The sequence below is a fragment of the Scomber japonicus genome, chromosome 1 (assembly GCF_027409825.1).
Source record: "Scomber japonicus isolate fScoJap1 chromosome 1, fScoJap1.pri, whole genome shotgun sequence".
Classification (NCBI taxonomy): Eukaryota; Metazoa; Chordata; class Actinopteri; order Scombriformes; family Scombridae; genus Scomber; species Scomber japonicus.
This window is the reverse complement of record NC_070578.1, coordinates 28,034,292-28,043,392: the sequence shown is the minus strand read 5'-3', so window position 1 is coordinate 28,043,392 and position 9,101 is coordinate 28,034,292. Positions and strand designations below refer to the sequence as shown.

Sequence of the window (9,101 nt, the reverse complement as noted above, 5' to 3'; positions counted from 1 at the left end):
ACGGATTATATCCAGCAGCCTATCAGCAGGCCACTTCTTAAAACATCACTGCTAAACATTAACAAACTGGTGAGTAGTTACATGTGTAGGTGTAAACAGCTGATGATTTGTAAGATCACCTCACTCTGAATTTGTGCGTGTGCTTACATGAGCTAGACTGGGGGAGGGACTCTACTTTGTTTTATGACTAATACACCACCACATTTATTTACTACCTAGTTTAGTTTCATGTGACTTTAATCACATTACTGTTCATTCAGTGTGTGTGTGTGTGTGTGTGTGTGTGTTTGTGCAGGGGTTTGGGTGCGCGTGCACACATGTTGATTGATTGGTGTGATGTAACTGTGTTTTGGCACGTTGTATCCCAATGAAAGAATGAACCCAAAAGCTTTTTTTTGTGAGGGGTGCGGAGGGGGGGAACGCCCACATCCGAATACAGAGTTATCCCTCCCTTTTTTGAAGCGATCATCCAATCCTCTTCCACGTCTGAGGTTGTACAAGCAAGAAGCTATATAAAGGCCTTCCACAATAGACCCATCTAACATTACAGTACCATACAGGCTGGACTTGTTCTACACGTGCACACGTGTTGTTCTACACCATGTATATGCAGATGTGAATTCTGCGTGTTTTTTAAACTTTGCAAAAGACTCGATTTTTCTTTTTTATTTATTTATTTCTTTTGCACACGTGAACACCGAAAAGTATCCAAAAAGCAAATAATGGCTTTCCCGAGACATTTTATACCAACATGCTGGAAGAATCTAAAAGGCGACCGGTTGAATAACCAGCTGTTTTTCATTGTACGCGCCTTACACAAATCAGCAGCCAGCAAGGCTTTTGGGATCTCTGCCGCTGGAGAAGAGGCCATACCTGAAAGATTAATCACACCGGCTGATGTCGGCGAGAAAACCAGAATCAAGACCCTGCAGGAGATGCCCGGACCCAGCACCTTATCCAACTTGATCGAGTTCTTCTGGAAAGACGGTTTTGGCAGAATTCATGAAATTCAGGTAATGATGTCTGTGTTGGTGCTTTGTCCCAAATTTGAATCACGGATTAAAATATGTATATATGCTTGGCAAGAGTCTGTATATTCTCTGCATCAGTCAAATTTGCCACTTACGCGTAAAATGGCACAGGCAGTTGCGTAAAAGCGCACCAGGAGTTTGAACGCTGGTCGGATATCCACTTCAAGGTATGAGCTGTGTAACCGTGTACAAGTGAGGCAAAAGGGCGACGTTTTTTACTTTATCAAGTATTTACAAATTATCATATGGCACTTTAATCTCAGTGTGCATAAAAAACAACAACATTTAAACCTACAAAAGTGGTAAATGTGGAAATGAACCAAATTGATGTGTCCATTGATTGCTCCTTTTGTAATCGTGGTCTCTGGTGATAAAGTCTTCCTTTGTCATATAATGAGCTCTATATCAAAGGAAGAAATCACTACTCACTGAGTCTCTTGTGTTGAAAAGTAACACAAACTGATAATTAAACATTTTGACACATGACACGTTTCATAAGAGTGCACAATGGAAATCCAGATGAATTTTTCTCTCTTTGGTTTCTCATTTTAACACAGCCAGACAGTCTCATGAGCAAGGGTTTCTTCATTTGATGTGGAAATATGACACATATGGGGATATTAATACATGGAAAGATAATAATTCAGGACAAGATAGAACATAGAACAAAAATAGATCATGACACATGTCTAATCATCCTCAACAATATTTTATTTGTTGTAGGTATTCACCATTACTGATACTGTTCTATTAGGCTACTCCTAAATATTATTCAGGTAGGACCCTTTGTTGTTTGTGTGTGTGTGTGTGTGTGTGTGTGTGTGTGTGTGTATGAAGGGTTAAATGTCCATCTTATTGAGTGAGACCAAATGTAACTGCAAGTTAATTGCTGTCACTGTTTCACAGCTGGACCACAGGAAGAAGTATGGGAAAATTTTCAAATCCCGTTTTGGGCCCCAGCTGGTGGTCTCAATCGCTGACCGTGATCTAGTGGCTGAGGTACTGAGGGCCGAGGGTGCAGCTCCTCAGAGAGCTAACATGGAGTCCTGGAAGGAGTACAGAGACATGAGAGGCCGTTCCACAGGCCTGATCTCAGCGTGAGTCCCTTTCAACCTTTAATCTTTGTGTAAATTACTATCGGCCAGAAAGAATAATCACTGTAGTTTAGTTGGGCACAGCACAAAGTTTATTGAATGAACCGTTCCAGGATCAGATCATTTCTACAGAACTGGTTGTTTACTTCTCAGAAGTCAGCTTTGTATTACTGTTTCTGAAATACCACACCTGCCCCATTTGGCACCCATACTCACACTTTTTCAATAGCTTCTTAAATAACCAGGTCATTTCGTCTATGTGTCTGTGATTATCTGTACGAAACCTGCACCAATATTTCACCTTATCCTCTGTATCTGATTTTTCTAGGGAGGGAGAAGATTGGCTCCAGATGCGGAGTGTCCTCAGACAGCTCATCATGCGTCCACGTGATGTGGCGGTGTTCTCCAATGATGTTAACGAAGTTGTAGATGACCTGGTCAAGAGAGTTTGTATTCTACGCAGCCAGGAGGCGGACGGAGCAACTGTCCACAATGTGAATGACCTTTTCTTCAAATATGCCATGGAAGGTTAGTACAAAGCCTACGAGGAGGTGAACATGGTCAGGGAGGATCCACTTGAAGCTTAGGGAGATGTGGAAAAGGATCATGCAGTTGTAGTGTAGATGAGGGGCACGGGAGATTGTTGAGGATGTCAGATGCAGGAAGTGGCAATGACAGAAGGAAAATAGACAAGAAAGAGGAACATACTCTCAAACTAAGGTTTTTCATTTTAGTCAAGAAAGAATTGACTGATAAGGACTCATTAGATAACATTGTTGAAACACTCCCCCCCCCCCCCCCCCCCCCCCCAATTTTCCTTTTACTTTACAGGTGTGGCAGCCATTTTGTATGAGTGTCGTTTAGGCTGTTTGGAAAACGAAGTTCCCGAGGACACTCAAAACTACATCAATGCCCTGCACCTCATGTTCAGTTCCTTCAAGACAACCATGTATGCTGGGGCGATCCCAAAGTGGCTCCGGCCCATCATCCCCAAACCGTGGGAGGAGTTCTGTTTCTCCTGGGATGGCCTCTTCAAATTTAGTAAGTGGTCTGCAGCTGGTTATGTTCAACCACACATGCACATAAATACTTTTTATAGTGGTGTTTTGGTTTTTGCCTAAATAATGAGGTTACTCTCATATTAAAGTGACACTGAAGTGTTTTTGTGCTCACATTTTTCAAACATTTGGGCACTCACAAGAGACTGATAACTAAGAATGGTCACACTTGAATCAGCAGAGGCTCCCGCGGCTTTGTTATACATTTTGAGCTCCAAGCTGAGATAACCGTAATGATATTATCAACAGTTATTTTTTTAAACTTGAGAAAGCTCCTCCACAGCCACAGAGGATATTATATTACTGTTATCACAGGCTAGTACGAGCAAACTGACTTTCATATGTAAAATTGGTGAAATGCTCCTTAAGATTTAAGATTAAGATTAGTTTTTCTGAGTGGGTTTTAATGAAGGCCCATTTTGAAAACCTATATTTTTGCATTATCAAAAATCAAATTGGACAGAGAGATTGATGATAAACAACAGATCGCTTGTTTCCAGAATGGCTTTCTCCACCCTCAGTTAGTGGATGCCAAATCTTCTGAAAAGACACATATACATTGATTTAGACGTTTAAACAAGTAAGATAATGGTTTTCGTTGTGGAATTTTTTTATATCCCAAACAGTGAGGCTTAGGCTTAGTTAAGTATTTGCAAAATTTCGGTAGATAAATAGCCTGGCATCAATGGAAAGGAATGTTGATTTGCATATAAATCTCTTCTGTACCATGGGATTGTGGGAGTATGGGGTCCCTCTGTTACATAACCTCTTCTCTTCTTTCTTTCCTTTCCTTCACCACCCTCACTCGACTCCCCTTCCCTTCTCTGCTCTCCACTCTCCCTTCACCATTCATCCCACCTTCTCTGTCTCTGTCTGATCTCAGGCGTTGTTCACATTGATAAGAGATTTGCAGAGATCAAGGCCCAGTTGGAGCGGGGAGAGAAGGTGAAGGGGGGACTGCTCACACACTTGCTCGTTACCAGGGAGATGAACATGGAGGAAATCTACGCAAATGCAACCGAGATGCTACTGGCTGGAGTTGACACGGTGTGTGTGTGTGTGTGTGTGTGTGTGTGTGTGTGTGTGTGTGTGTGTACACGTGTGGTGTGTTTAATTGAAGAAGTGTTAAAGGATATGTGCAAAGAGGGGCTTGTGTAGAGGTGCAGTGAGTGTTGGTTTAGCAGGAGGTGGAAGGGTTGGGAGTCACACGTGTGTGACTGTATGTGTGTGTGTGTGTGTGTGTGTGTCAGTGTTGAGTTTCAAGGGTTCAGTTTCTGGCGCCACATTCATGCCTGTGAACCTGTGCCAGCGTCAGGTCAGAGCAGTGAATCGGGGGTTACACAGTATCCCACTGACAAACTTGCTCACACTCAGATTTAGTTTCTTGTGATTTGTCTATGTCTGTTAGATCTACACAGGGGGGCTTTTGTGTTTTTCCTCCTCCAGACATCTGTGTTGTGTGTTAATGTGTTTCCATTAGACCTTAATTGGATGGCACTTGTAAATAATGGAGACTGCTGGTTTTATCTTATTGGAGTCCCAAATTCTTACTCCCCAGAAGCATGTTTGTGGCATTTGTTTACCTGTTTAGTTGACAGATCAAAGAATGGAGAAAGGGAAACACTGGAGAGGAGCAGCAGCATGATATATATGATATATATAATATTCTTTGTCAGATTAGAACATGGTCCCACTGAATCATTAGACAAAACCCACACAGCATAATTCAACAAACAGGAAATTAAACATATTTAGAAGAAATTGTTTGAAATTGAACTCAAACTGTTTCACACATCTCTGTTTGGTGTGTGTGTGAATTTCCATCTGTGTGAGCGCTATGTGCACATGTGCACAATTGCCGCCTAATTTGTTTGGGGTACTGTCAGATTAATCAGAATTATGGGTGTAGAGTGTTTTGTGCTGAGCTGGGGGGGCCATGGGATAAAAGGGTGTGTGTGTATGTGTGTGTTTTTGTTGAACTTGTTGCAACGGCCACATCCTGGTAGGGGGTGGACTTAGCTGAGCCATTACCTGACCCTGTGGTGCGTTTGCCTTTACTCAGCACACACAAGAGCTGTCAGGACGCGTTAGCCACAGTCAGAGTTATAGCATATGCTGGGCAGAGGTGAGATGAGGGGGAGAACTGGGGGTGGGCTTTCGGAAGAGGGACGCTGACATGAAACAGCAATGAAGAGGGAGCTAACGATGGATGTTAGAAAATGAAGAGAAGATGTGGGGGATGGAGGGTGGGGGACTTAAGCCTTTTTAGAGCTGTGGTTGGATCAGCTTTTGTCATATGATTCCTCTCTGGCTTTGTCTGAGGTGTTGCCAGCGTCTGTGCCAGCTGGACTTCATTAGAAGAATGTTGGTTAGATGAGGAAAGGGGTTTGACAGGGTGGTGGGGTGGGGGGGGTAAATCTGTGAAGATACTGAAAAGGATAGCAGTATATATACAAGGGCAAAGGCCTTTTTTGATCATTTGTCAGTCCACCAGGAGACACTGGCCTCAGACTGACCTGTGGGATGTATTCAGTGTGATGTTGGCAATAACATCCTGCCCTTCCGATAACTGTACGTCATGAAATGCATGGGTGGATGGAAAGATATGCCAGGATGCCAGGAAGAAAGATGTGCAAGAAGTAAGCTGTGGGCTGATTTAACAAGCCGACTGGTACAGCCAGAATAGATAAGATCTGAACATGGGAAATATGACAAGCATTTTCATATGATTTGCACATTTGCATTAAATGTCAATGAGACAGTACATCTCTTTTGCTCAGTGAGTCAGGAAAAAGTGGAGACAATTGAGTACGAGTAGGTGGGGTGGTTACAATAAAGGAAAGAGGAAATGAAAATGATCAGGGTGTGTCGGATGGGAAAGGGAATGCATGAGATGTGTGGGAAGTGGTAACAAGGGGGAGCCCATTGTAAGTTGAGTGAAGTCAAATTAAGGCAGATTTAAGATTCCATGAAAGATTTGTTATCTGATTATTTAGGATCAATATTATTTTCTTAACATGAGCAGTAGTGTTGTTGCTGTTAAGGGTGATACAACTGAGTACATTTAATCAAGGTACAATTGGATGAGAAGAGTGGGTGATGTAAGACAACGGATAAAGGCCTGAGAATGCAGCTGCAGGAGTGTACACGAGTGTCTACTCAGCACGTGGAATTAGCCCCCTCTCTCTCAAAAGCCCCTCACTGTTTCCCAAGACTTACGCAACATAGAAACTCTTATATCAGCTTGCATTGCAAACGTGTTGCAAAACCAACAAAAATAGCAACATCGCCAAAGAGACTTAATGATCCCTTTCTAAGATGTTATACATTAAAAGATTAATGTACATGAAAATAATTTTCAATCAACAATCCTTATGCATTCTCCTAGACCTCCTTCACACTGTCGTGGGCCACTTACCTACTAGCACGGCACCCTCATATACAGCAGCAAATCTTTACAGAGGTGATGCAGACTTTGGGACCCAGAAGAATCGCCACAGCCGATGATGTACCTCAACTGCCTCTTATTAGAGGCCTGGTCAAAGAGACACTCAGGTATAGACTGCATGGATCTTTTTTTTTATTTTTATTTTTTAATAGACTTAAAGATTACTAGGTGTAAAAGAATGAATGCTCGCCTTTACTCAGTAACTTCACATCATTATATTTAATTTGTTCATTAGCTTTCTCACTATGTGGCCTATTATCGTAGCATTAGACTAGTGAAAAGATCAATGTATGGTACTGCTGAATAACCGTCTTTGTTTTCTCCCTCCCTGGGAGCAGGCTTTTTCCAGTTCTCCCAGGCAACGGACGGGTTACCCAGGATGACTTGGTGGTGGGCGGATACTTCATCCCCAAGGGGGTAAGACTGATAGGGACTTGTAGAATGTGCATGTGCTGAAGAAAAACCGAGACCGTAAGAGTGAGCCAAAAAAAGGTTACAGTGAAACCAGATGTAATGTGATCATGCATTACTCATGCATCTCTCTCTTCCTCTTTTGCATACAGATGCATGTACAATAGCCCAGCTGTTTTCATTACACAACTGACAGTTGTTTTGTTTTTTTGTCTTTTCACTTTATTAGACACAGTTAGCCTTGTGTCACTACTCAACTTCCATGGATGGGGAGAACTTTGTCGATGCCTCAGACTTCCGTCCGGATCGCTGGGTGCGGAAAGATAACACAGATCGTGTTGACAACTTTGGCTCAATTCCTTTTGGCTATGGCATCAGGAGCTGCATTGGCAGGAGAATAGCAGAGTTAGAAATGCATCTGGCTCTTGCAAGGGTAGGGATTAATCCACTCTTAGCTACACACATGTATTCACAATTTGTCTTCAAACATACACATATCCACCTATCAATGCATGCATAGACAATGTGTGATGTGTTCCTATTAAAATGATACCTGTGTTTTGGTTCCTGTGCAGCTCATTCAAAGGTTCCACATTGGCATCATGCCTAACACTGATGATGTAAAGGCCAAAACCCACGGCTTGCTCTGCCCTGCTGCCCCCATCGACCTGCAGTTCACCGACAGAGAAAACTAGATGCAAACTCCTCTCCGTAGAGTCTACTGTACTGTATCTTTTAATCGCATTGATTCATGATTAGGTTTTTTTTACATACACCACTTTTAGTACACTGTCCACTGTTAAAGATATGGAGCTGCGACTGAGGTTTTACTCAGGCAAGAAATGTGTATCACCTTCTCACGTTTGGTAGCGAGGAGGACACAGAAATAATACTGGACCAATAATGTAAAGTTTGAAGTTGTTCTCGTGTGTGTATATTATTTGTACTTAGTGAGAACCACTGCAGTTTTCTGTGGACTGTTAGTCCTTCCATTTGTCCTTTTCGAAATAGAGAAATAGAAAAGTGAACTATATCTATATAATTATACTATTTCCTTTCATATCAGTGTGCATACATGTACTAAATAGTGCTGTGTGCACACATGATCATTTAAACTGAGTTTTTTAAAAAGCGTTTCACTGGGAATGTTGAAGGGCAACCATGAATGTATTCAAAATGAGCTGTTGTAGAGGTATGTATGTATGTAAATAATGAGATTTATTTGATGACTGTTTTAGCCACGTTGAAAGCCAAATTTTGTTCTTTTACTGATCACCATTTTTCATTCAGACAGTTAATCAAGGAAGTGACATTCATTATTTTAATCTATAATGAATAGATGAAGTATAAAAACTGTATTTGTATAAGAATCACAAAGGAAATTATTAATGGGTTTTATTTTACACCCAAACTAATAAATGGAAAAATTATGAACTAAATTAATGAGAATAATAAATCTATAATTTATCTATTTGATCAAATAATGACAACATATTTGGATTGAAAACTGTCAGTATTTTATTTCTATGATTGTGCGAATACAGGTATTTTACCAGAATGTATGATAGACTATGAATATTTGAGAGATAATGTATGTTACAAAACAGTTTTTTGCAAGGGGGAGATATGACAAGTTGTTGAACTGAGCCATTTAGAAGGGTCACACTGGTTTGCGTGGAGGAAAATGGAAACCTTTTTAGAATTCTTTGTATTTATCTGCTCTTTAGTCTTTCTATACCATGTATACTGTAGTTCCAGTAAAACTGGGAAACAATAAAAGTGATTATTATTTTACAAATTGTGTGGTGTTCTTTGTCTGGGGCTACAATTCAACAATACATACATGACGATCTACTGACAATACATTTTCAGTATAGTAGGTGTGTCAAAGGGAGACTGTGACAAAACTATAGCCTACAATTAGATTTTACTTTGAATCATGTCTGAATGACTGATAGTCTGGACTCGAGTATAATTGCATGGTTAACTTTGATCATTTTTAACCTCTTATTTTATTCCTCATGCTCTTAAAATATTTGAAATTTAGGACATATCTGGT

The 9,101-nt window shown here is 41.0% G+C and overlaps 1 protein-coding gene across 1 annotated transcript; it reads left to right on the top strand.

The window, feature by feature from the left end:
* Positions 1-561: 561 nt before the first annotated feature.
* On the top strand, positions 562-8,833 carry LOC128381834 (cytochrome P450 27C1). The gene is made up of 9 exons (XM_053341894.1): positions 562-1,013; positions 1,938-2,128; positions 2,454-2,653; positions 2,957-3,166; positions 4,067-4,230; positions 6,572-6,738; positions 6,970-7,048; positions 7,272-7,475; positions 7,618-8,833. Exons 1-9 carry the CDS (start codon positions 723-725, stop codon positions 7,735-7,737), a joined length of 1,626 nt encoding a protein of 541 aa, XP_053197869.1. The 5' UTR covers positions 562-722; the 3' UTR covers positions 7,738-8,833.
* Positions 8,834-9,101: the final 268 nt, after the last annotated feature.

What these genes read in the sequence shown, in the direction of transcription:
- LOC128381834 (XM_053341894.1), top strand. Translation starts at nt 723, where the DNA reads ATGGCTTTCCCGAGACATTTTATACCAACATGCTGGAAGAATCTAAAA. An exon ending in TACTGGCTGGAGTTGACACG is followed by an intron (nt 4,231 to 6,571) that starts GTGTGTGTGTGT and finishes GCATTCTCCTAG; the next exon opens with ACCTCCTTCACACTGTCGTG. An exon ending in CTGGTCAAAGAGACACTCAG is followed by an intron (nt 6,739 to 6,969) that starts GTATAGACTGCA and finishes CCCTGGGAGCAG; the next exon opens with GCTTTTTCCAGTTCTCCCAG.